This window comes from Leptodactylus fuscus, chromosome 1 (genome assembly GCF_031893055.1).
Source record: "Leptodactylus fuscus isolate aLepFus1 chromosome 1, aLepFus1.hap2, whole genome shotgun sequence".
NCBI lineage: Eukaryota > Metazoa > Chordata > Amphibia > Anura > Leptodactylidae > Leptodactylus > Leptodactylus fuscus.
This window is the reverse complement of record NC_134265.1, coordinates 199,985,689-200,012,392: the sequence shown is the minus strand read 5'-3', so window position 1 is coordinate 200,012,392 and position 26,704 is coordinate 199,985,689. Positions and strand designations below refer to the sequence as shown.

Sequence of the window (26,704 nt, the reverse complement as noted above, 5' to 3'; positions counted from 1 at the left end):
ACCTGACAAATTTAACATTATTTACACCAGAAAATTTCCCATTATTTGTGGCACTCCTAGTTTGCATGGATTTCAGCTGAGATGTGCCAAAGTTATTATGAGATGAAGGCTCACTCACAGCAATGCTAATCCTCCGTTAGGAGACATTTCTCATTCCCTGTACTGCAGAACACTTTGCATTTTCACTCAAAAGTGGGCATGGTTAGCATGTCTACATGTCTATACACCAAATTTCTCAAATGTGGCTTTTTAGAAAATTGCAAAAAAAAAAACGGCTATTCTACTACTACCTTCTTTTTTTCGATTCTCCCTGCCATTTAATTGTAATTTTGGTTAATTACTTTATGTAAATTAGCCCACCGAACACCCCCCCCACGTCATACCGTTTCCGCAACGTGGGGCTTTAGCCTAAAAATCATGACATTCTAAATCACGAAATCATTCATCATCCTGAGTTACAGAAATGCATTTATATCGTCTCAGCTCACATTATCCACTTGCCATAAGCCTTTTCTTTTTTAAACTTAGTGCTATGACCCCTGTGCAGACACTGCCCTGTAACTATGGGAGAACACTATCTGCATTTAGTCTGAGGCCCCACATTGCAGAAACCCAGCTTTTTATGCAGATTTTGCTGCATCTTTTTGAGCCAAAGTCAGCAGTAGATTGAACAGAAGGTAGAAGTATAAGCATCTCCCATATATTTCCCATTGCTTTGGTAGCTATTCTTGGCTTAGGCAAAACCCCCCCTCCCCCCCCCCCCCAAAAAAAAAAAGGAGAAAAAAACAGCAAAATCTGCAATTAAAAAGCAGCTTTTCTGCTACATGTGGGGTCCCACGGGACGTAAACGCCACGATTTGCCTGCGGAGACGCTGTGGGAAAAATCGCGTTGTACAGTGCAGGCAAAGTGGATGGGATTCATTTCCCCACTTTGCGGAACAGATTGCAGCGCAGACACGCTGCGATTTGCAAAGCCGTTGCGGCTTTACCAATTAGTAATAACCCTTTACCCCCCCTTCCTCCTGGAATTCTATCCCTATGTGTCCTTTTTTGTATATAAAAATGCATCTGTTAGGGAATAGTCAGATGATAATTCCCCATAAGCTGCTGGTGAACCCTGGAGGAAGGGGCACAAGGGACAGTGAGCCCTAAGCTGAAGCCCCCAACTGACCCTTCCTATTGCCAGGCCCTATCCTATGTAATAGGCGGCAACCATGAAGGCAGTCCCTCCCTGAATACGTGACACAAAAAACGCAGACAAGACGAACAACAACAAAGGAAGGTCAGCTAGCCAGGGTACGGTAACAGTCGAGCGATGCAGTGCCAAATCAGAGTCCAAAAGAATAGTCAGTAGGGAAAGCCAAAGGTCAAGGATGAGAATACAAGTAAATAAACAGCAAGGGAAACCAGCAAGCAAGAGGCAATAACCGGCACCAGTGTGACTGTGAGCCAAGACTAAATAGGGGAGGAAGAACCCGCCCAGAACCTGACAGGAAGAAAAGCTGTCAATCACAGGCAAGACAAAATCAAACCACTGAATGGACAGAGGCAACAAGGGCAGAAGACGGGTGTGGTGCAAATCCAATTACAGAACTAGAGCCGTGTTCACACAGGGCAACTAAAAACTTCAAGCAAATTATCAAACTGCACCCGCCTCCTGCGCCGCAGCACGCGAGCAGAGGGTGGAGCAGAGACCTGAACAGGCAGAGATGTTACAGCATCCTTCAGAAATGGTTTATAAAACTTACTTGAGAAAGTAACCGAGTGTTCCGAAACGTTGTAATCTGTCATCATTATTAGTTAGCCATTAAAAAATGTATCAGCTACTGAAGACTATCAAGTTTTTTTTTTATATATTTTAACTGACCAAAGGAATTTGCATACCTCCAAACTTTCAAAGGACAGAAAGAGTGACAAAATGTGCACCATGCTATGCACACTGCAGCAAATTTTAACTATGAACAACTAGAGGAGGACATTAATGTTCCCCTCCAGCTGCAACCAGTTTAATATCCTCCTCCAGTTGCCCTCACTTTATTGTTCTCCAGCTGCTCCCAGTTTAATGTCCAATCCAATTGCCCCAGTTTAATGCCCCCTAGATCTAGCACCAGTTTAATATCCTTCTTCATCTGCCCCCACAGTTTAATGCCCCTCTATCTGCCCCCAAAGTTTAAAGTCCCCCTAATATGCCCTCCAGTTTATAGTCCCCCTCATATGCCCTCCAGTTTAATGTCCCTCTTCATATGCCCCCTCAGTTTAATGTCCCCCTCATATACCCCCAGCTTATTATCCGCCATCCATCTTAGGATATTTAATTTCCCTCTTCATCTGTCAAAACTTTACGTAAAAAAAACACTCATACTCACCTCTCCTCACTCTCCTGCTGCACAGTCTGCAGTCTCTTGTCCCAGATTGTTTAGGGAGCTGCATGAGTTACAGCTCCTGGAGTCGGAACGCATAGGGGGTACAGTGCTGAGGCAGGAGCTGTCCGCTCTTACTCCACTGTATTGAACTCATCTGCCTCCTCTCCAGATGCAGATGAGTTGAATCCAGGACATACCACCGACCGAGACTGTCCTGCTGAATCTGGTAAGGTGGGGGGTATGATTTTGTATTATTTCTATATCTGCTGTATCCTCTAAATACCAATTTGAACAACAAAAACATTAGGACCCCCATTTTTTACAAAGGTGAGACCCACATTTTGGCATAGGTTACAAAGTCTCATGTACAATTCAACCAATATAGTGCCAAATTTGTGGCATTTGTCTCCTGACTTCAAATCAGTTAAGAAATGTAGACAAATCTGAAAATGGACTCATTTCTCAAAAGCAAAGGTTAAAGAATTCAGATTATTGCAAATGCACCATATTTACTAAGGGACAGACACCTAATGATAAATTAGGCACATTTCTTAGAAACTAACCCTGAAATATTGATATTGGATTCAATTTTGTTCTATGAGAGAGTTTCACAGGTCTTCTGACAAATAGGGAATATTTCATAGACTAAGACATAAACAGTGAAACCTTCACTGTAATAAAATATATATGATGTAAAAGATAAAATATATTATGACTAGAATATTTCACTATTGAACAATATAAAATAGGTCACTCCATGGGCATATGACATCTAGTGCCAGTCTACCTAATACTCCAATATATGGCTCAGCGTGTAACCTTCCATATAGCATTTCATTCACTGTCCATCAGTATATCCAGCAACATAGGAGTTAAGTCATCACTATGTCACTAAAAGCTTGCCTTTCCTCTATTTGATAGGCGGCTTCTGGATTGCCAGGATGCTGCCAAGCTCTATCCAATGAACACCAGACTTCACGTGAAAAGGGAGGGGTGGTAGCTAATGGAGAATCAATCCCCCTCCTCCTCCTTTTCTTCCTGTCTCCTCCATTGCACATTCACAATAGCTGGTGCATCAGCTGCTGAGCCTGGACCAGCTGTGAGTGGATGATACAGAGCCATGTACGTATTCTATAGGCATGAGCACTGGGCTGAGGACTAACCCACGTCATACATCCCAAAGATGAAGGATTGCAGCATCTTCTCAGGCCTTTCAGTGCACAGAAAAAGTCTTGTATTCTCCAGGATTTGAATGAACCATTTCAGAGATGTTCTGGCAGATGAGGGCCGAGGTGAAAGACGTTTCTGCGTAGCCATTTTCCATGATTATTTACATTAAAATCTTCTGAAACTTCCTCCGGGAAGACAGGTAGGTCTCCAATTGTTCATGACTATGCTTGTTCTACATGTACCTGCTCCTTGCCATAACATGGTTTACACAAGCACATTCCCTAATGTAAGGCCCAGCATTTCTTTTCTACAAAAGTGATATTTGGATAAGACATTCCTACCAGATTAGATTTAGATTTAGATGCTAAAGAGGTTTAGTATATCTGCTATGTGGAATATTTAATGTGCTAATATATGTATCATTCGGTGTCATGTACAATTTCTAATTGGGCCACATATATGTGTAATAAGAACCTTATTATGTTTGACGCAAAAGTCTGTATATTATTTCAGTTGCAAAGTGATGGCTTAGACATAACCTAACCATTGTGTGTAACTATATAAAGAGACGGTACAGAGGTCTTTCCCATGATCTGTTAATACCAGGGCTGTAACTTTAACAAGGGGCACATTCATAAGGCTAGAGGAAAGAACGTTTCTTCACCCACAGAAAGGGTTTCTTTACTGTGAGAGACTATGGAACTTCCTGCCAGAGGATATTGCAATGGTCATTCATTAAATAAGGGACTAGATGCCTTTCTGCTGTGTAAAATATCCCAAATAATATTATTGTAGGTTGGTCACTGTTGCAGAGTTTTATCCTGTCCTATATTTAAAGTCTTCCCCACTAATATAAGGCAAGTGACAAATGCCTCTTATGATGCTGCCCTTTCCCTAGATCATCACTGTGGGATAACAAGTTGATGGATGCTGTTTTGTGTCTATTTTTCTTCATTACTGAAAACAAATTCACTTATAACAAATGACATTAAAGCTGTTTAATGTTTGTTTAGGGGTCTAAGCTGGTCGTATATTCTTAAAATACCTTCTAAACAGTACAAAGTGATGGGAACTACAGAAGCTACATTGCGTATGGAAAATGTGGATGTGGATGTTAAAGAAGAATGGCAGGATGAGGACTTTCCGGGGTAAGTGCCTGTACATTTAAGTAGCTAAATTAAAGGAGTTTTCTGTCCACCAGACAAAATTTAATGAAGGAGTTAAAATAATGAAAAAAGGCGTACTCACTAGAGATGAGCGAACACTAAAATGTTCGAGGTTCGAAATTCGATTCGAACAGCCGCTCAATATTCGTGTGTTCGAACGGGTTTCGAACCCCATTATAGTCTATGGGGAACAGATACTCGTTAAGGGGGAAACCCAAATCCGTGTCTGGAGGGTCACCAAGTCCACTATGACACCCCAGGAAATGATGCCAACACCTCTGGAATGACACTGGGACAGCAGGGGAAGCATGTCTGGGGGCATCTAACACACCAAAGACCCTCTATTACCCCAACATCACAGCCTAACAACTACACACTTTACACACTCAATACCACCTCTCTGACAGTAGGAAAACACCTTGAAACATGTGTATTTGGCACTTGCAGTGAGGAGAGCTTGTCACCAGCAGTGAATTTGGCCCTTGTAGTAAGTTGAGGTTGGCACCAACATTTGTTTTGAAAATCAGTGTGGATTGAGCCTCTAACCAGCAGAGTTTGGGCAAATTCATGGTGGAGGGAGCCTCTAAAAACCCCAGTTTGGACCAATTCATGGTGGAGGGAGCCTCTAAAAACCCCAGTTTGGACCAATTCATGGTGGAGGGAGCCTCTAACCAGCCCAGTGTGGGCAAATTCATGGTGGAGGGAGCCTCTAAAAAACCCAGTTTGGACCAATTCATGGTGGAGGGAGCCTCTAAAAAACCCAGTTTGGACCAATTCATGGTGGAGGGAGCCTCTAAACAGCCCAGTTTGGACCAATTCATGGTGGAGGGAGCCTCTAAAAACCCCAGTTTGGACCAATTCATGGTGGAGGGAGCCTCTAAACAGCCCAGTTTGGACCAATTCATGGTGGAGGGAGCCTCTAAAAACCCCAGTTTGGACCAATTCATGGTGGAGGGAGCCTCTAAAAACCCCAGTTTGGACCAATTCATGATGGAGGGAGCCTCTAAACAGCCCAGTTTGGGCAAATTCATGGTGGAGGGAGCCTCTAAAAACCCCCAGTTTGGACCAATTCATGGTGGAGGGAGCCTCTAAAAACCCCACTTTGGACCAATTCATGGTGGAGGGAGCCTCTAAACAGCCCAGTTTGGGCAAATTCATGGTGGAGGGAGCCTCTAAAAACCCCCAGTTTGGACCAATTCATGGTGGAGGGAGCCTCTAAAAACCCCAGTTTGGACCAATTCATGGTGGAGGGAGCCTCTAAACAGCTCAGTTTGGGCAAATTCATGGTGGAGGGAGCCTCTAAAAACCCCAGTTTGGACCAATTCATAGTGGAGGGAGCCTCTAAAAACCCCAGTTTGGACCAATTCATGGTGGAGGGAGCCTCTAAAAACCCCAGTTTGGACCAATTCATGGTGGAGGGAGCCTCTAAACAGCCCAGTTTGGGCAAATTCATGGTGGAGGGAGCCTCTAAAAACCCCCAGTTTGGACCAATTCATGGTGGAGGGAGCCTCTAAAAACCCCAGTTTGGACCAATTCATGGTGGAGGGAGCCTCTAAACAGCCCAGTTTGGGCAAATTCATGGTGGAGGGAGCCTCTAAAAACCCCCAGTTTGGACCAATTCATGGTGGAGGGAGCCTCTAAAAACACCAGTTTGGACCAATTCATGGTGGAGGGAGCCTCTAAACAGCCCAGTTTGGGCAAATTCATGGTGGAGGGAGCCTCTAAACAGCCCAGTTTGGGCAAATTCATGGTGGAGGGAGCCTCTAAAAACCCCCAGTTTGGACCAATTCATGGTGGAGGGAGCCTCTAAAAACCCCAGTTTGGACCAATTCATGGTGGAGGGAGCCTCTAAACAGCCCAGTTTGGGCAAATTCATGGTGGAGGGAGCCTCTAAACAGCCCAGTTTGGGCAAATTCATGGTGGAGGGAGCCTCTAAAAACCCCAGTTTGGACCAATTCATGGTGGAGGGAGCCTCTAAAAACCCCAGTTTGGACCAATTCATGGTGGAGGGAGCCTCTAAACAGCCCAGTTTGGACCAATTCATGGTGGAGGGAGCCTCTAAAAACCCCAGTTTGGACCAATTCATGGTGGAGGGAGCCTCTAAACAGCCCAGTTTGGACCAATTCATGGTGGAGGGAGCCTCTAAAAACCCCAGTTTGGACCAATTCATGGTGGAGGGAGCCTCTAAAAACCCCAGTTTGGACCAATTCATGGTGGAGGGAGCCTCTAAACAGCCCAGTTTGGGCAAATTCATGGTGGAGGGAGCCTCTAAACAGCCCAGTTTGGGCAAATTCATGGTGGAGGGAGCCTCTAAAAACCCCAGTTTGGACCAATTCATGGTGGAGGGAGCCTCTAAAAACCCCAGTTTGGACCAATTCATGGTGGAGGGAGCCTCTAAAAACCCCAGTTTGGACCAATTCATGATGGAGGGAGCCTCTAAACAGCCCAGTTTGGACCAATTCATGGTGGAGAGAGCCTCTAAAAACCCCAGTTTGGACCAATTCATGGTGGAGGGAGCCTCTAAACAGGCCAGTTTGGGCAAATTCATGGTGGAGGGAGCCTCTAAACAGGCCAGTTTGGGCAAATTCATGGTGGAGGGAGCCTCTAACCAGCCCAGTTTGGACCAATTCATGGTGGAGGGAGCCTCTAAAAACCCCAGTTTGGACCAATTCATGGTGGAGGGAGCCTCTAAACAGCCCAGTTTGGACCAATTCATGGTGGAGGGAGCCTCTAAAAACCCCAGTTTGGACCAATTCATGGTGGAGGGAGCCGCTAAACAGCCCAGTTTGGACCAATTCATGGTGGAGGGAGCCTCTAACCAGCAGAGTTGGTGGAAATCAGGGTGGAGGGAGCCTCTAACCAGCAGAGTTGTGGGAAAGCAGGGTGGAGGGAGCCTCTAACCAGCAGAGTTGGGGGAAATCAGGGTGGAGGGAGCCTAGTATTAGCAGAATTGTGCAACGCTTATGGTGGATGAGTATGAGGATGCGGAGGAATTGGAGAGGTTGAGTACAGACATGGAGTTTCATGTTGGGGTGCTTTACACAGGTGGGCCCAAAAATGAAGGCTCTATCCAGTGGTGGTTCATTTTTATCAAAGTGAGCCGGTCGGCACTCTCAGCTGACAGACGGGTGCACTTGTCAGTGATGATGCCACCGGCTGCACTGAACACCCTCTCAGATAGGACGCTGGCGGCAGGACAGGACAGCACCTCCAAGGCATATAGGGCAAGTTCAAGCCACAGGTCCAACTTCGACACCCAATACGTGTAGGGCGCAGAGGGGTCGGAGAGGACAGGGCTGTGGTCGGAAAGGTATTCCCGCAACATGCGCCTATACTTCTCACGCCTGGTGACACTAGGACCCTCCGTGGCGGCACTTTGGCGAGGGGGTGCCATCAAGGTGTCCCAGACCTTAGACAGTGTGCCCCTCGTTTGTGTGGACCGGTGAGAACTTGGTTGCCTACTGGAGGAACTGCCCTCCCTGCCGCCAACGTCACATGCTGGAAACATCTCCATCATATTCTGCACCAATTGCCTGTGGCAAGCATTGATGCGATTGGCCCTCCCCTCTACCGGAATAAAAGACGAGATGTTGTTTTTATACCGGGGGTCAAGGATAGCAAAGATCCAGTACTGGTTGTCCTCCATGGTTTTGACAATACGCTTGTCGGTTGTAAAGCACCCCAACATGAACTCAGCCATGTCTGCCACAGTGTTAGTTGGCATGACTCCTCTGGCCCCACCGGAAAGTTCAATCTCCATTTCCTCCTCATCCTCCATGTCTACCCATCCGCGCTGCAACAATGGGACGATTCGAAGTTGCCCGGAAGCCTCCTGTATCACCATCACATCATCGGACAACTCTTCTTCCTCCTCCTCCTCCTCCTCCTCCTCCTCCATTAAACGCAGTGAAGCGGACAGATGTGTGGACCTACTCTCCAGCTGTGACGGATCGGATGCTATCCCTAACTCCTCTGTGTGATCTGAGTTATCCTTGATGTCAATCAGGGATTCTCTCAGAACACACAAGAGCGGGATTGTAAGGCTCACCATCGCATCCTCAGAGCTCACCCTCCTTGTGGACTCCTCAAACACCCGTAGGATGTCACAAAGGTCTCTCATCCATGGCCACTCATGGATGAGAAACTGAGGCAGCTGACTTTGTGGCACCCTAGGGTTTTGTAGCTGGTATTCCATCAAAGGTCTCTGCTGCTCAACCACTCTATTCAACATCTGAAACGTTGAGTTCCAGCGTGTGGGGACGTCGCACAAAAGCCGGTGTTGTGGCACATGCAGGCGTTGCTGGAGAGATTTTAAGCTAGCAGCGGCTACTGTCGACTTGCGAAAGTGGGCGCACATGCGCCGCACTTTCACCAGTAGCTCTGGAACATTGGGGTAGCTCTTTAGGAAACGTTGCACCACTAGGTTGAAGACGTGGGCCAGGCATGGAACATGTTGGAGTCCGGCAAGCTCCAGAGCTGCTACCAGGTTCCGGCCGTTATCACAAACGACCATGCCTGGGCCCAGGTGCAGCGGCTCAAACCATATTGCCGTCTCATCGAGGAGGGCATCCCTCACCTCGGAGGCAGTGTGCTGTCTGTCCCCCAAGCTGATCAGCTTCAGCACAGCCTGCTGACGTCTACCAACGCCAGTGCTGCAACGTTTCCAACTCGTAGCTGGGGTCAATCTAACAGCGGAGGAGGAGGCGGTGGCGGAGGAGGAGGCGGTGGCGGAGGAGGAGGCGGTAGAGGAGGAGGAGGAGGAGGAGGGGGGTGTTCTTCTCGTGTCCCTGCCAGGAATGTTAGGCGGGGAGACGAGGTACACCGGGCCAGTTTGGGAAGCAGTCCCAGCCTCAACTACATTCACCCAGTGTGCCGTCAGTGAAATGTAGCGTCCCTGTCCGCATGCACTTGTCCACGCGTCGGTGGTCAAGTGGACCTTTGTGCAAAGCGCGGAACTAAGGGCCCGCCTGATGTTGAGTGACACGTGCTGGTGCAAGGCGGGGACGGCACACCGGGAGAAGTAGTGACGGCTAGGGACGGCATAGCGAGGTGCCGCAGTTGCCATCAGGTCCAGGAAGGCAGGAGTTTCAACAAGCCGGAACGCCAACATCTCCTGGGCCAGCGGTTTAGCGATGTTGGCGTTCAAGGCTTGCGCGTGTGGGTGGTTAGCAGTGTATTTCTGCCGCCGCTCCAATGTCTGAGAGATGGTGGGTTGTTGTAAAGAAGCGCCTGATGGTGCCTTTGATGGTGCAGGAGAAGGAGATAAGACAGGAACAGGGGAGGATGAGGGAGAAGTCAACAAAGTGGCAGAGGCAGATGAAGTGGTGTCCTGGCTCGTCCTCTGGAGTACATCGCCAGCACAGTCAGCAGTGGCAGTGGCAGAGGCAGAGGCAGTGGCAGAGGCAGTGGCAGTGGCGTGAACGGCAGGCGGCCTTTGTCCTGCCGTTGCTGCCTGCCACTGATTCCAGTGCTTGGATTCCAAATGACGGCGCATTGAAGTGGTGGACAGGTTGCTCTTCTCAGAGCCCCTAATCAATTTCGAGAGGCAAATTGTGCAGACAACACTATATCTGTCCTCGGCGCATTCCTTGAAAAAACTCCACACCTTCGAGAAACGTGCCCTCGAGGTGGGAGTTTTTCGGGGCTGGGTACGAACTGGAACATCTTGGGAGATTCCGGGTGTGGCCTGGCTTCGCCTAAGCTGCTGACCTCTGCCTCTGCCTCTAGCTACCCTTTTTGGTGCTGCACTTGCCTCAACATCCACACTACTTTCCCCGCTTGACATCCCCCCTGTCCAGGTCGGGTCAGTGTCCTCATCATCCACCACTTCCTCTTCCAACTCCTGTCTCATCTCCTCCTCCCGCACAATGCGCCGGTCAACTGGATGCCCTGACGGCAACTGCGTCACATCATCGTCGATGAGGGTGGGTTGCTGGTCATCCACCACCAAATCGAACGGAGATGGAGGAGACTCTAGTGTTTGAGCATCTGGACACAGATGCTCCTCTGTTAGGTTCGTGGAATCGTGACGTGGAGAGGCAGGTTGAGGGACAATGAAAGGAGCGGAGAACAGCTCTGGGGAGCAGGGACAGTTGGGGTTATTGTTCTGTGAAGCTTGGGAATTTTGGGAGGAAGGAGGACAAGACTGTTGGGTAATAGGAGGAGAGGAGGCAGAGTCTGACTGGCTGCTGGACAATGTGCTGTAAGCGTTCTCTGACAGCCATTGCAAGACCTGTTCCTGGTTCTCGGGCCTACTAAGGTTTGTACCCTGCAGTTTAGTTAATGTGGCAAGCAACCCTGGCACTGTGGAGTGGCGCAATGCTTGCTGCCCCACAGGAGTAGGCACGGGACGCCCTGTGGCTTCACTGCTACCTTGCTCCCCAGAACCATTCCCCCGACCTCGCCCACGGCCTCGTCCACGTCCCTTTCCGGGAGCCTTGCGCATTTTGAATTCCCAGTTAGAAATTGGCACTATATACCAGTAGCAAAAATTGTGGGTGCACGTAACCCCAATATATTCTTTGAATTCCCAGTCAGACAATGGCACTATATACCAGTAGTAAAAATTGTGGGTGCACGTAACCCCAATATATTCTTTGAATTCCCAGTCAGACAATGGCACTGTATACCAGTAGTAAAAATTGTGGGTGCACGTAACCCCAATATATTCTTTGAATTCCCAGTCAGACAATGGCACTATATACCAGTAGCAAGAAATGAGGGTATTTATAACCCCAATATATTCTTTGAATTCCCAGTCAGACAATGGCACTGTATACCAGTAGTAAAAATTGTGGGTGCACGTAACCCCAATATATTCTTTGAATTCCCAGTCAGAAACTGGCACTATATGGCAGTAGCAAGAAATGAGGGTATTTATAACCCCAATATATTCTTTGAATTCCCAGTCAGACAATGGCACTGTATACCAGTAGTAAAAATAGTGGGTGCACGTAACCCCAATATATTCTTTGAATTACCAGTCAGAAACTGGCACTATATGGCAGTAGCAAGAAATGAGGGTATTTGTAACCCCAATATATTCTTTGAATTCCCAGTCAGACAATGGCACTGTATACCAGTAGTAAAAATTGTGGGTGCACGTAACCCCAATATATTCTTTGAATTCCCAGTCAGAAACTGGCACTATATGGCAGTAGCAAGAAATGAGGGTATTTATAACCCCAATATATTCTTTGAATTCCCAGTCAGACAATGGCACTGTATACCAGTAGTAAAAATTGTGGGTGCACGTAACCCCAATATATTCTTTGAATTACCAGTCAGAAACTGGCACTATATGGCAGTAGCAAGAAATGAGGGTATTTGTAACCCCAATATATTCTTTGAATTCCCAGTCAGAAACTGGCACTGTATACCAGTAGTAAAAATTGTGGGTGCACGTAACCCCAATATATTCTTTGAATTCCCAGTCAGACAATGGCACTATATACCAGTAGCAAGAAATGAGGGTATTTATAACCCCAATATATTCTTTGAATTCCCAGTCAGACAATGGCACTGTATACCAGTAGTAAAAATTGTGGGTGCACGTAACCCCAATATATTCTTTGAATTCCCAGTCAGAAACTGGCACTATATGGCAGTAGCAAGAAATGAGGGTATTTATAACCCCAATATATTCTTTGAATTCCCAGTCAGACAATGGCACTGTATACCAGTAGTAAAAATTGTGGGTGCACGTAACCCCAATATATTCTTTGAATTACCAGTCAGAAACTGGCACTATATGGCAGTAGCAAGAAATGAGGGTATTTGTAACCCCAATATATTCTTTGAATTCCCAGTCAGAAACTGGCACTGTATACCAGTAGTAAAAATTGTGGGTGCACGTAACCCCAATATATTCTTTGAATTACCAGTCAGAAACTGGCACTATATGGCAGTAGCAAGAAATGAGGGTATTTGTAACCCCAATATATTCTTTGAATTCCCAGTCAGAAACTGGCACTGTATACCAGTAGTAAAAATTGTGGGTGCACGTAACCCCAATATATTCTTTGAATTCCCAGTCAGACAATGGCACTATATACCAGTAGCAAAAATTGTGGGTGTATATAGCCCCAATTCTATTGCTAGGGGACTTGCAGGGTATTTCTGAGGTGAAGGTGGGGGGGCACACCGTTGGAACGGTGATTTGGGGTGTATATATGGGGTATACGGGAATACACTGTCAGTGTGTTCCATTCAGGATCCTGGGAAAGCTGGGTTGCGGCGATTGAGCCCGTCAGTGCCACGTTACACTGACAAGCTTCTCCCTGGAATTGAAGTTATATGTAAGCCCAATATATTCTTTGAATTCCCAGTGAGACAATGGCACTATATGGCAGTAGCAAAAATAGTGGGTGTATATAGCCCCAATTCTATTGCTAGGGGACTTGCAGGGTATTTCTGGGGTGAAGGTGGGGGGGCACACCGTTGGATCGGGTATCGGGGGTATATATCGGGTATACGGGAATACACTGACAGTGTATTCCATTCAGGATCCTGGGAAAGCTGGGTTGCGGCGATTGAGCCCGTCAGTGCCACGTTACACTGACAAGCTTCTCCCTGGAATTTAGCTCTTACAAGAGCTGTTGTGGTTGTCTTCTCCTTCCTATCCTAGCCTGTCCCTGCCTACCCAGAATCTAAGCCCTAGCTAGCTGGACGGAAACCTCCGTCCTCGGTGAATTGCAAGCTCAGAATGACGCGAACCTGGGCGGCGCTGTTCTTTTAAATTAGAGGTCACATGTTTTCGGCAGCCAATGGGTTTTGCCTACTTTTCTCAACGTCACCGGTGTCGGAGTTCCTGTCCCACCTACCCTGCGCTGTTATTGGAGCAAAAAAGGCGCCAGGGAAGGTGGGAGGGGAATCGAGTAATGGCGCACTTTACCACGCGGTGTTCGATTTGATTCGAACATGCCGAACAGCCTAATATCCGATCGAACATGAGTTCGATAGAACACTGTTCGCTCATCTCTAGTACTCACCTGTCCTATATCCCACCGTCCCAGCCGCAGCTACCTGGTCTATGGCTTAGGTCCACGTGGTCACTGCAGCCAATCACTAGTTTCAGCGGATGGTTGGGTATATCATCAATGCCACGGAACTCTTTCAGTGATGACGTATCTGACCACCTGCACATGACCGTTGAGTCCAGTGATTGAGTGCAGTAGCCATGTGAGGGCCAATGCATGAAGAAGACCAGTGCTGAGGACTGCGGGTTGGCTAGGATGATGGGACTTACAGCATCTGAGTATGTTTTTTTTAATTATTTTAAGCCTTTGCATAAATTGACATGCTGTAGGTCTAAAATTTGGATCACTGGTCAGTTTACGCTACTGATTTTTTTTTTTTTAATTGAACCATGTAAGCCATTTTCCCGCTTCTGTAAATAAATAAATTCATATAAACCCTCCCAGCCTTGATTAAAGCAAGTTCTGCTGCCATATTATACTTTCACACTTATTTCAAGGTATATAAACTATTGCTGCCTTCTATCCAAGCTAGCTCATGTCCACAATGTCACACCTCATGCTCCCCCCTTCATGCGCTCCTTAAAACCTCCCCTCCTAGCACAGCTGATAGAGCCCTGTGCCAGGTAGATATGTCTGAAGTGCCAAGTTGAATCACACCTCTCTATAGGCATACAAATACCTGAACTATTTGACTCCAAACCAAAACCAGATAAATCAGGTGTCCAGGGAGGGGTTTTTTTTTTTTTTATAAAGGTCCTGACCTTGCTGTACGTCAGCAGGTTGTGGTAGGAGTGACATATAGATGCTCTCTAGTCACAGTGATATTGGGGCAGATAAAATATATATATATATATATATATATATATATATATATATATATATATATATATATAGTGAGAGAGTGAAGGGTGTGGTCTGGGAAGACGGGTATGTCCCAGCCAGGCAGCTAAAGGGTGTTTGGTAATGGCCCGCACCAGGGAGGTCAGCTGACTAATCAGGCCCTTATAACAGTCTGTGTGTGAAGACTAGCAGGGTGGCACCACACTGACAGAGTTGAACTGTCCAGACCGGACCTCCAAAGCAGGTACTGTGCCACCCATTGTTGTTGCCAAGGTGGGAGACTGGTAGCCAGTCTCCTGTATAGTCAGGGAAAAGTTTCCTTACGTTTAAGTTAGTTTCTCAGCCGAGAAGGATTTTGTTTTGTTTATTCTGTGGCTTTACAAAAGCGGTGTATGCGTTACATGTTAATACAGCCTGAACTCGTGTGCAATCCAGTGTCTGTGTCCCTGTTTCCTGCACTGCTACAAGCATCTACCTGAGCGATTCCTCACATATGGTGCTTCGGATGCGGGCATAAGTGCAGTGAGACATACACAAGCTGAGATAGAAAGCCACAGCTATGGAGGAGATTGTGAAACAGCTGATACTGGCTAATCAGCAGCAGCAAGAGACTAACAAGCTGTTGCAGCAGAGACATGCAGAGGCCAGTGAAGTGCAACAAGAGACTAACAGGCTGTTGCAGCAGAGACAAGCAGAGGCTATTGCAGCGCAACAAGAGGCTAACAGGCTGTTGCAGCAGAGACATGCAGAGGCCTGTCTGCAGCAGCAGCAAGTTAATGCAGCACAATAGAAGACCAACTGTCTTTTGGCCAAGCAGATGTCCATGTTGCTGGCTGCTCAGCAAAAGGCCGATCCAGCAAAGCTAGAGTGGGATGCCAGCAAAGAGGTCCGTAAAGCGTTGACCAAGATGACGTCAGAGGACGACGTAAAGGCCTATCTGACTGGGTTTGAAAGAGTGGCCACCCGTGAGAGGCTTCCACCGCAGCTCTGGGCAGAGGTGTTGGCTCCTTTCTTATTTGCTGAGCCCCAGCAAGCTTATTTTGACCTGAGTGAACAGGATGCATTGTGATTACCAGCGTGTGAAGGTGGAGATTCTGGCCTGACTGGGTGTGGACCAGAATCTCTGGGCTCAACGGTCAGGGGGTTGTCGTAGACCGTTATCTGAGGTCTTTACCGGGTAAGATCCAGAGGTGGGTGGGGCATGGTGACCCAAGAAACGCCAATGCATTGGTGGGGTTGGTGGAGCGATACTGCACAGTCCCTAGGGAAGGGGTGCCCCCAAATCCTACAAACTCCCAAGGCCCAGAGGGCCAATTTATCTTGGGCTCCCCAGGATAAGGTAGTGACCCAGGGGAGAAGGACTGTCACGAGCCGGGCCATATTGCGGCTAATTGCCCCATGCCACTGAACCCATGGACTGCATCCTGGGTTGGAGGGTGTCCCTCTATGCTGCACCTGTATACACTGCTGCCACCCCAGACACTATTGATGAGTGCCACCTGTGCCAGGTGACCGTGGCTGGGTGCTTAGTGGTGGCACTACTGGATTCTAGCAGTCGAGTGACCCTTGTTTATGGGAACTATGTTGACCACGGGACTGTCACTGGACGCACAGTCGAGGTCCTGTGCATACATGGAGATATAAGGGACTACCCAACCATGATTGTCTCCATCCAGACCCCCTGTGGAGAGAGCCGACATGAGGTAGGGGTTGTTAAGAACTTGCCCCATGACCTCATTCTGGGACGGGACTTTTCCCTATTTTGGACTCTGTGGTGGGGAAAGCAAGGGTCAGAGGATTCAACCCCAAGAATACCACAAGTGTTGTCTGGTCAGGTCCTTGAGCCTGAACCTAGTGACCAGGACTCTAGGGTTCCTGCCGTAAGGGTGACCATGTTAAAAGAGGATTGTGGCTCTATGTCTCCCGTAGAGGTAATGGCAGGTGAAGCCGAGGAGGCTGGTACTGAACTTCAGATGTCAGATTTGAAAGTGTCTCAAGATAACTTTGGTACTGCACAACACCAGGATCCCACTCTGCAAAGGGCCTGGGAAAATGTGATTGTTATCAATGGTGTGTCTCAGCGCCCAGGCACTGATGAGGTGTTCCCCCGCATGTTTGTCAACCAGGAGTTGTTATACCGAGTTGACAGGGTGCGAGGCGAGACCTTAGAGCAATTACTGGTACCCCAGTCTTATCACCAGACAGTGCTGGAGTTGGCACATAAACATGTGCTAGGGGGTCACCTAGGTGCCACAAAAACGCTGGACCGCATATTGCAGCATTTTTATTGGCCCGGGGGCATATCATGAGGTTAAACTGTTTTGTGAAACATTCCAGAGTGTCAGTTGCATGCCCCCATGGCACATTTTCGAAGCCCCCTGGTACCTCTGCCCATTATTGAGGTGCCCTTTGAAAAGATTGCCATGGACTTGGTAGGTCCTGTAGTTAAGTCCGCTCGAGGGCATCAGCATATTCTGGTAGTCATGGACTATGCTACCCGATATCCTGAAGCCATCCCTCTACGGCACACGTCAGCAAAATTGATAGCCAAAGAGTTGTTCGCCATGTTTTGCCGAGTGGGACTACCAAAGGAGAGATTAGGGTACCCTATTCATGTCTAAAGTGACCAGGGAATTGTGTAAACTTTTTAATATCAAACAGTTGCGTACATCTGTTTACTATTCCCAGACAGACGGGTTGGTAGAACGGTTTAACAAAACCTTAAAAAATATGCTGAAAAAGGTGGTAAGCAAGGATGGGAAAAGACTGGGATGTTCTGTTACCCTATTTGATGTTTGCCATCCGTTAGGTACCGCAGCCTTCCACTGGGGTTTCCCCTTTTGAGTTAGTTTACGGCAGACATCCTAGGGGTCTCTTGGACATTGCCAAAGAGACGTGGGAGCAAGAACCCACACCCCACAAAAGTGTTATTGAACATAGGGCCGGCTCCAGGTTTTTATGGGCTCTTGGGTGACAGAGCCTCAGTGGGGCCCCTTGTGGAGGAGGTGGGAGTTGGGACACGGGATGCTGCTGCGGGGCGGACGAAGTGAGTGACGTCACGCAGGAGTGTGGCGTCACCTACGCCATACCTCCCAATGTTTGAAAAGTAGAAATGAGCTGAAATCGGGACAGGCAAGTGCTGGGGTGGGCAAGTGCCAGGGGGCCCCCAGAGGCTCTGCGGGCCCCGGCACTTGCTTGACTATGTCGTGCGCTGACTCCGGCCCTGATTGAACATATTGCTTGTATGCAGGACAGGATAGCGGCAGTCATGCCCATGGTTAGAGAGCATCTGCAGTAGGCCCAAAAGGCTCAAAGCCATGTTTACAATAGGTCAGTGAGGGTAAGGACTAGAGATGAGCAAACATTGTTCAGATCAGCCGATCCGAACAGCACGCTCCCATAGAAATGAATGGAAGCACCTGTGACACCGGCCGGCAAAGTCAGCGTCACGGGTGCTTCCATTCATTTCTATGGGAGCATGCTGTTCGGATCGGCTGATCCGAACAGTGTTTGCTCATCTCTAGTAAGGACCTTTAAACCCAGTGACCGAGTACTTGGCAAGGCCCCTATGAAGTAATAGAAAAGATAGGGGAAGTGAACTACAAGGTTCATCAGCCATGTAGGAGAAAACCTGAACAGGTTTATCATGTAAACCTGCTAAAGATGAAAGACAGAGAAAGTCTGCTTACAGAAAGGTTTCCAGCTAAACTGTCTCCCGTGAAATCCCCACAGGCTGTAGTTGGGACTACAGAGGTAGCAGCAGGGGTAGGAATATCAGAGACTCTCACAAAAAGCCAGCAACAAGAGTGCAAAGAGTTTGCAGCTAGGAATACAGATGTGTTCTCTGAGCAACCAGGGCGTACATGCCTAATTAAACATGATATTGTTATTGAGCCCCATGTGAAAGTACGGATGAGTCTGTACCGGGTCCCCGAGGCTCGCCGACAAACCATTTCAGGGGAGGTGCAGAAAATAATGAAATTGAGAGTCATTGAAGAGTCCAAAAGTGAATGGTCCAGTCCCATTGTTCTAGTTCCCAAACCAGATGGGACATTGCGTTTCTGCAATGACTACAGGAAGTTGAACAAGGTTTCTAAGTTTGATGCCTACCCCATGCCTCGGGTAGATGAACTTATTGAGAGGCTGGGAGGGGCCCAGTACTTCTCTATGCTTGATCTCACTAAGGGATATTGGCAGGTACCCCTGACAGATAGCGCCAAAGAAAAGACTGCCTTTATCACCCCCGAGGGACTTTTTCACTATGTCGTGTTACCGTTCGGGCTCCATGGGGCCCCAGCTACATTCCAACGGTCAATGGACATAGTGTTGAAACCTCATAGAAAATACGCCTCAGTATATCTGGATGACATCATCATTTTCAGCAATGACTGGGAGAGTCGTTTGGCCAAGGTACAAGCGGTAGTGGATTCTTTGAGAGCAGCCAGCCTGACTGACAACCCCAAAAAGTGTGCTTTGGGGATGAAAGAGACACGATATTTGGGGTATGTGATAGGCCGTGGTATAATCAAACCCCAGGTCAACAAGGTCGACACTATCCGGGAATGGCCTCTACCTCTGAGCACCAAACAAGTTAGTTCATTCCTGGGCATAGTTGGGTATTACAGGCGGTTTATACCCAACTTTGCCATGGTATCTGCTCCCCTGATGAACCTTCTAAAGGGTAAGAAGTCCGATATGGTGCAGTAGAATGACCAGGCTGAAAGTGATTTTCAGGCGCTAAAGGTGGCCCTTTGTGGATCTCTTGTCCTCATTATGTCCAACTTTAGGAGGGAGTTTGTGGTTCAGACGGACGCATCAGATGCAGGGCTGGGAGCTGTCCTGTCTCAAGAGGTGAATGGAGTAGAGCAGGAAACTCACGCCAGCAGAAAAGAACTACAGCATAGTGGAGAAAGAGTGCCTGGCCGTAAAATGGGCATTAGAGTCCCTTAGGTACTACTTGCTGGGGAGGCAGTTCCGCCTAGTGACCGACGACTCACCCCTCACTTGGATGAGCAGGACGAAAGACAAGAATGCCAGGGTGACTAGGTGGTTCTTGTCACTTCAGAATTTTAAGTTCACAGTGGAGCACAGAGCCGGGAAACTGCAAGGCAATGCAGATGCCTTGTCCCGGGCTTATTGTTTGGTGTCTGGAGTTCCCCCCGAGGGGTCAGAACTGAGGGGGGGTGGTATGTGAGAGAGTTAAGGGTGTGGTCTGGGAAGACAGGTATGTTCCAGCCAGGTAGCTAAAGGGTGTTTGGTAAAGATTCACACTAGGGAGGTCAGCTGACTAATCAGGCCCTAATAACAGTCTGTGTGTGAAGACTAACAGGGTGGCACCACACTGACAGAGTTGAACTGTCCAGATCGGACCTTCAAAGCAGGTACTGTGCCACCCATTGTTGTTGCCAAGGTGGGAGACTGGTAGCCAGTCTCCTGTATAGTCAGGGAAAAGCTTCCTTACTAGAGATGGGTGTGTGCTGTTCGGATCGGCTGATCTGAACAGTGTTCGCTCATCTCTATTCCTTACGTTTAAAATAGTTTTCTCAGCCGAGAAGGATTTTGTTTTGTTTATCCTGTGGCTTTGCAAAAGCAGTGTATGCGCTACATGTGAATAAAGCCTGAACTTGTGTGCAATCCAGTGTCTGTTTCCTGCACTGCTACGAGCATCTACCTGAGCGATTCCCCACTATATATATATATATATATATATATTATATACCAGTCTTTCTCAAAGTGGGCGATAACGCCCCCTTGTGGGCGCTGGAGGCCTATAGGGGGGCAGTAAAGGGCACAGAGAAGATTGGGGGGCGTTGAAGCGGTTTAGGGGGGACATGGCTAATTTAAAGGGGTGGTATCATAACAATGATTCTATCTATACTGCTTGTTAATGTGGATTTAAGATTTTTCCTAAATACACTGCTTCAGCAAAGCTGCTTTGTCTGTCCACTATCTTACTTTATTCACTTCATTATGGACACTAGCACCTGGCCCCCTGCTCATTGCTGAGGGAGCCACATGATGTAGCTCCCTGCTGTGTGGGGGGAGAGAGGGGGGGGGCTGAGTGTACAGAGCCAGCCTGTGTCTGCACCACACATACACATCACATACACATCACCTAGCTCCCTGCTGTGAGATAGAGGGGGGGGTGTGGAATAAGTGCTGCTTTCTTATATAAAGCAGTCTAAATCCTACTGGGCTAAAGGACCTGGTCTGTCTGTTCACTAGGATAAAGCTTTATTATATAGAGCAGGCTGCTAGTGGGCAGAGGAGCCAGGTCCTTTAGGAAACTCCATACAAGGTAAATCCAAGTCTACAGGACCTTTTGATGACATCACAGGCCCTTCAGTCATCCCATAGGATCACGCTATGTGGTGGGCAGAGCTACACGCTAATTTGGGGGTGGGGCTAATTGACGCGAGCAAACAGGAAGAAAGAAGATTTTTAGGCAGCTTAGAAGGCAGATCAAGCTTCATGAGGCAACCAATTTAAAATTGTTTTTTTGCTTTTAACACAAACTTTACCGCTCCTTTACACTTAACGTGCGTTTCCTCGTGTAACGCCATCTAGGGGACTAAGTAAAGTAAAAAAATTTTTTGGGGGGGGGGGGCTAGAAAATAATTAATTCTCAAAGTGGGCGGTAGACAAAATAAGTTTGAGAACCTCTGATATATATATATATATATATATATATATTTCACTTTCTATGTTTTTTACACACTCCCTAACAGTTCTGCGGCTTGTATGACAGGTTGGCAGGTCTTGTTGTAAAGGGTGCAAGGCTTAAGATGCAAAATTCGGATCCAGAAATTGCACCAATACATTTCAAATCGAACCAAAATTTCAGACATTGGCCCAAATTTACTATTGTGGATGTGACAATGATGTAAACATGGTGTATCTTAGCATAGACTTTTAGCTATATGGGGCATTTGAAGGCATGACTAATAATGTGTGGACATATATTGGCCATTGATTTCAGTTAACTTACTGGTGACAGTACAATATGTATATATGTATATATGTCCTATATATATGTATATAGGACTAGGGACACTACTATTTTTTTAATCTCATTCCATAAAGGTTTTATTTTATTTAGTATGTCCCTCAACTCTGAAAGTTTTGTTCTATTTGTGAATGGAAATTCACCCTCTGGAATTGATTTTGTACAGGATCATGGTATCTTATATACTGTAGTAGAAAAGGTACCTGGAACTACCTAGGTAAAAAGTGTTGATCTGTCTGGTTATGTGTTTTCTGGATTTTTTCTAAGGGTGTTCAGGAGGACAACCCATGCCTTAAGCCACGTCAATACACTTCAAACCATGACATGAAAATCTTACAAAGTAAATTTAAGTCATCGGCATAACATGAATTTTCCAGTGTTTATGCTGAGTCTAGTTTTTGTGTTTCAAAACTGTCATTGTTGGCTCTCATTCGAGCCGCTGACAACATACAGTTCTCTGTGTAATGAGATATAGTATATAGCGTTAATTTACATGTAGGGTTCTCTGTAAGTTTATCAGTTTACTATGATCGTATTTTGCAAAAAAAAATGTCTATGGTATGAACAGGATGTTTCAACCTTTGGCACTGCAAATCTTAGAGAAACACTGTAGTTAGAATGGTAGAAATCCATTCCACTTGTGAAAGTCTAAGGTTACTGAACATCACAGCAGTTATAGTTAGCTACCCTTACAATATGTATGACCTCATCCTCCATTTCTTCAGTTAAAGGGGTTGGCCTCTTTCAGACCAATATTGAGAAACAAATGTTATTGTTTGTATATTAAAAAGTTATGCAATTTTCCAATATACTTTCTGTATCAGTTCCTCACGGTTTTCTAGATTTCGGCTTTCCGTCACTCATTCTGTTACTTCTAGGAGATAAAACGCTGACCATGGTCATGTGATTTACGGTCCATGGTCATGTGATGAACACACAGGTGCACAGCTTATTGTACTGTGACCACAATGAGCTGTGCACCTGTGTTCATCACATGATCTTGGACCTTAAATCACATGACCATGGTCAGCGTTTTATCTCTTAGAAGTAACAGAATGAGTGACGGAAAGTAAAGATCTAGAAAACCGTGAGTATATCGTAAAATTGTACAACTTTTTATTATACAAACAATAACATTTGTCTCTCAATATTCTGATAGTCTGAAATTCTATGCAAAAAAAATCTAAAAGATTAAAGCAAGTTGGCCAATAAAATCAGGGGTTTCTCTACAGACTGTAAAAAGAACCCAAACCTTAGTTTTATGGTCAGCTTGCCATGTCTTTCTAGCTGCAGCTGCAATGTAGTGATGGTCTTTCTTTTTAATAGTACATAATGGCTTAGTGTCTACAACAGGAGACACTTTGTCTAATGTCTATTTATGCAACAGATGCAATCTTACAGCTGCAAACCGATAGACATGAAATAAGTCAGAATGACACTTTGTCAGCACTGTTCATCAGAACTACCAGTAAAATTCTATAAAATAATATGCATCATGATTGATCATGATCATAAATAGCATTTTTGATACTAGGGATGTCATAATGTGTGACATGTAGCACACACTGTACATAGAAATTGTGCCAAAGACTGATTTCAGATGGCCATAATTTGGTTGCAATACCCAGTTCTTTACAATTCTACTGATTAGGGCTTAGATGTAAATCTGATTCGCTATAAAACACATGGGTGTCTCGGTCTAGAATTGACCAAACAGTTGGTAATGATGTTTTGCTCCCTTTTATTAGGACTATTGAGTATCTGGTAAAAAGTGTTTCAGACCACTCTCTTGTATGAGTACAGAAACAGGTGATCTTAAATACATTACAAAATGACTTTGGCAGCTGAGTCCTTTTGGGGTACAACTGATAGGGGCACATTCACTGCTAATAGTGTTAAATACTTTACTATGTACAAGGGGTCTGCTTTCATATGGTATGTGGGAGATGCTACGAAAGGTAATTTCTAAGAAGGCAATCTACACAGGAAGTTCAGTGAAAAGTTTGGGAAAATGTAAAGTTTGGGAAGGTAAAGTGAAGGAAATAATTATTTGATCCCTTACTGATTTTGTAAGTTTCCCCATTGACAAAGACATAAACAGTCTATAAATTTAAGGATAGGTTAATTTTAACAGTGAGAGACAGAATATAAAAAATAAAATCCAGAAAATCACATTGTATAAATTTTCTATATTTATTTGTAAAGTATTTGATCCCTCTGGGAAAAAATACTTAATACTTTGTGGCAAAATCCTTGTCGGCAAGAACAGCAGTCAGATGTTTTTGTAGTTGATGAGGTTTGTGCACATGTCAGGAGGAATTTTGGTCCACTCCTTTTTGCAGATCATCTCTAAATCATTAAGATTTTGAGGCTGTCGCTTGGCAACTCAGATCTTCATCTCCCTCCATAAGTTTTCTATGGGATTAGGTCCACTAGGCCACTCCATGACCTTAATGTGCTTCTTTCTGACCCACTCCTTTGTTGCTTTGGCTGTATGTTTTGGGCCATTGTCCTGCTGGAAGTCCCACCCATGACCCATTTTTAATGTCCCGGCGGAGGGAAGGAGGTTGTCACTCAGGATTTTACAGCACATGGCTCCATCCATTCTCCCATTGATACAGTGAAGTAGTCCTGTGCCCTTAGCAGAGAAACACCCCCAAAACATAAGAGAGAGATAGAGAAATGGAGGAGGTCTTGCTGTTCCAAATGCTATTGCAAGGCCTCACAATTACAGATTGGGCCTGAGAAGAGATGGTTGAGATAACTGGTAGACTTCTCTCTCAGGGGTCAGGGTGGAAATATTCCTTAGCATTTATTCACTTTATGTATTTTCTGTGTGAAAATGGAAAATAGGTTGGTGTTTTCAATAGTAGAAAAAGAGATCTGATTTAAAAAAAAAACAAAAAACACTAAATCAAATCAATGAAATCTGGAGTCCACATCAGTGAATCTGTGATCCATTTTTATTTTTTGTTCACATCTTGAGATATTGTGAAATCTAAACAAGAGCTATTTGTATTTGTAGGAAAGTGTTGCCTAAAGAGCCCTGTAAAAAAATACATTTGTATATTTTTCTTCTTTGTTGTATCATCAGTGTCCAAATTTACAGGTTCCATTATTTCCATGATAATACTACTTAACCTCTGGTAGTTCAGCAGTATCCAGAGGACATTATGTGGATCCTTATACCCATCCCAAAATATGACTGCAAGATGAAATAACATCCTTTCATACATAAAAGAGTCATAAATACAAAAGATACAAACTTTGTCAAACTGTAGTCTAATCCCACTAAGGATTAAATGGCAGTTCATACTGTAAATTAAAATGTAAGGGCGGACAGCTGCCGTCTAATGTTTCTGCTTCAGTGAAATCTACATACATCTGCTGCAATGTCTGGTCTACAGTAACTTGTAAGTAGGAGGGAGAGCAGCTGAGTATTTGCTAAATGGCTGTGTTTCTGAAAGGCCCTACGCAGCAAGCGGCAGCCGAAACACACTGTGGAGAAGACTGCGGCGGATACGATTTGCGTTTTTTTCCACAGTGTTTTTCACAGAAAGTGAAAGCAGACTTTCTACTTCAGTTATACCTATATGGAAAACACCAGCGTTTCTATAGGTATAACTCAAATGCTGCGTTTTACAAAAACATTTTTTTTGCTTGATTTTGAGTTTTTTTCTGCAATGTGTGAATGGAATTAGCTGGAATCCTATCTGCTTTGCAGGTACTGTAAGACATGTCATTTTTGCAATGTGTAATAGGATTTAAGCATGGAAAATGTGCTACTTTACTGTTTGCATTTTTAGTAAACTTAAAAAAGGACACCAAGAATAAAGGTATCCAATAAGCCACAACACTGAAGAGATTTAACCGGTACCATCTTCACTCTTCTAACCACCAAAGATGGTAACATTAACCCATCTCTATTTTATCTATCAACTCCATGACTACTTTAAAACATCACCCTCAGAGAGGTAAAGGGGTTCTCGCTGAGACAACCTCATTCCGTATGCACTATTAGGGCACTCAGACATCATAGAGCAGGGTTAGATATGTTCTATGTTCAGGGTTAGATATGTTCCTCTATGTTCTGGAGTACCACTGTGCACCATCATTTACGTGACTGCCGTGTAATACTACATTTCTCTGGCACAGCTGGCCATAAGCCGATCATCAGGGTTTTTATAAGTAGGACGCATGGCAGCTTATTGCTTAGTCAGCTTTATTGGCAGCAATTCTTAAGCAAATTTTGCTTATGTCTATATTACATCAAAAACTGTGGAAAAAACCTCAAAATGACAACAAATGTCAATATACTCATCTATTGTTTCCATAACATTGATTCTAGGCAGTTTATAATAATTCTTAGTTAGCAGCAGTACAGTGTTGATCCAGAGGAAGGTAAAAAAAAAATCCCTATGAGGCTGATGCCAATTGCCCCATGTCAGAGGCAAAAATCCCTTACCGACTCCAAATCCAGCAATCAGTGTAAACCACTGGATCAACTTGTCTTTACCAAAATCTATAACCCATAACCCGTAATATTTTTTCTGTTTAAGAAAGGCATCTAGGCCCTTTTTGAACTTGCTCAATGATTTCACCCTTACAACATCCTGTGGCAGTGAGTTCCCTAGCCTCACTGCTGTTACGGTAAAGAGTCTCCATCTATGATGCTGGTGAAAAGTTTTTCCCTTTAGGAATAAAGCATGTCCCCTTGTCACAGTTACCCCCCCTAGGATCATTACATAGTTCATAGGACTCCCCATTGTCATCTTTTTTCTAAACTGAATAACCCGAAGTTTGTTAACCTGTCATTGGATTCTAATCCTACCATTCCCCTATTGATCTTGGTCACCCTTCTCTGCACTCTCTCTAGTTCAGTTACGTCTTTCTTGTGCACCAGGGCCCAAAATCGCGCCCAATAGTCTGTGTCGTGGTGCAAGTGATTTGTGTAGAGGCACAACTATGTTCTCGTCATGAGAATCTATCCTTCTGTTAATGTATCAAATATTTTTATTTGCCTTGGCAGCAGCTGCCTGGCACTGGTCACTAAAGGTAAATTTACCAACCACTAAATTCCTCAAGTTCTTTCAGTGGCAGTCTTAGGCTAGGTTCAGACCTGCACCAGGAGAAGCAAAATCTGAAACAAAAAAAGCTGCATTTTCGCAATGTGTGGCCTTA

At 45.6% G+C, this 26,704-nt stretch overlaps 2 protein-coding genes across 2 annotated transcripts in view; one reads left to right on the top strand and one right to left on the bottom strand.

The window, feature by feature from the left end:
- MATK (megakaryocyte-associated tyrosine kinase) overlaps nucleotides 1-26,704 on the bottom strand; it is a 210,144-nt gene that overhangs the window by 81,071 nt on the left and 102,369 nt on the right. The window lies entirely within an intron of this gene.
- ATCAY (ATCAY kinesin light chain interacting caytaxin) overlaps nucleotides 3,368-26,704 on the top strand; it is a 40,207-nt gene continuing 16,870 nt past the window's right edge. The window contains exons 1-2 of the mRNA XM_075281633.1: nucleotides 3,368-3,732; nucleotides 4,547-4,681. Coding sequence (XP_075137734.1) covers nucleotides 4,599-4,681 — 83 coding nt within the window. The 5' untranslated portion in view covers nucleotides 3,368-3,732; nucleotides 4,547-4,598. The remainder of the gene's footprint in view (nucleotides 3,733-4,546; nucleotides 4,682-26,704) is intronic.